At 38.4% G+C, this 1,009-nt stretch overlaps 1 protein-coding gene across 2 annotated transcripts in view; it reads left to right on the forward strand.

The window, feature by feature from the left end:
- LOC106882269 (calcyphosin-2) overlaps nt 1-1,009 on the forward strand; it is a 45,223-nt gene that overhangs the window by 20,229 nt on the left and 23,985 nt on the right. Inside the window, exon 2 of one of the 2 annotated variants that reach the window (XM_052975365.1) lies at nt 79-177. In XM_052975365.1, the coding sequence (XP_052831325.1) occupies nt 79-177 (99 nt within the window). Of the gene's footprint in view, nt 1-73; nt 178-1,009 lie in introns of both variants that reach the window. The other variant, XM_052975366.1, reaches the window with a different exon arrangement.

Consider the following 1,009-nt stretch of genomic DNA (forward strand, 5'->3'; position numbering starts at 1 on the left):
TATATATATATATATATATATATATATATATATGTACATACATACACATATATTGTTTTATGTTTTTCGTCAGACTAGATGGATCTGAAGGTATTTGGGAGCAAAGCCTCTCTTCAGAACTGCCTCCCAGAAACACCACGAAGTGGATTCAAAACCAGCACAAAGCAATATAACAAGGTACAAGTAAACCCAGGAGTTTATTTCTTTTGACCTTTATATAACCTATTTTGGCTATTTTCAATCATCATGATGTCTATTTTCCTATACTTGCATGGATTGGACAGGTCTTCCTGTGCAGTGCCCTCTAGTGAAGTCATCATTAGATACAGATAAAATCAGGCCAATTCTGTTGTTTGTAGCATAGTATTTTTGTTCCTTTTAGTTTAGTCTGTCGAAAGGATCTGTGTCCAGGGCCTTCACAAACCTTCAGGGACCAAGTCAACAGCTGTAAGGAAAATGTGTGCAGAGAGGTAAAGGGATAACATTCTGCAGAGAAACGACTGGCCTTAGTGGTTTGTGCCAGGCCTGTGGATGAATGAAGATGAGTCAGTTGGGAAGACATAATTTTATGCAAAGTTTGTTTTGCCTCTGCTGACCGATAGAGAAAAAACGAAAACCAAGGAGTTGTTTGACGACGTGAATATTAATGATGACTTTGGGAGATCCATCAGTAACAGGGAATGAAATGTGGGTCTACAGCTATGATATCAAAACAAAAAGGCAGATCAGGGTCACAAACACAACAAGCGGGAGTCACTCAAATGTGAAAGAGAAGTTAATAATTTGTTTTGATTGGAAGGGTATCATTCATCATGTTCTTTGAGATTGGACAATAAAGAAAGAGTTGTATTTGAATGTTACGTGGAGTTTTAAGATTGGTTGCATGAAAGAAGGCCTCTGAAGCTTGGAAAAACAAAACATAGATACTGCACTATAACAATGCATCTGCTCGTGCATCATCACTCATTAACAAAACTAGAGATGGTTCCAGCTCCTTCTCCCCCCCCCC

Source organism: Octopus bimaculoides, chromosome 21 (assembly GCF_001194135.2).
Source record: "Octopus bimaculoides isolate UCB-OBI-ISO-001 chromosome 21, ASM119413v2, whole genome shotgun sequence".
Lineage (NCBI taxonomy): Eukaryota > Metazoa > Mollusca > Cephalopoda > Octopoda > Octopodidae > Octopus > Octopus bimaculoides.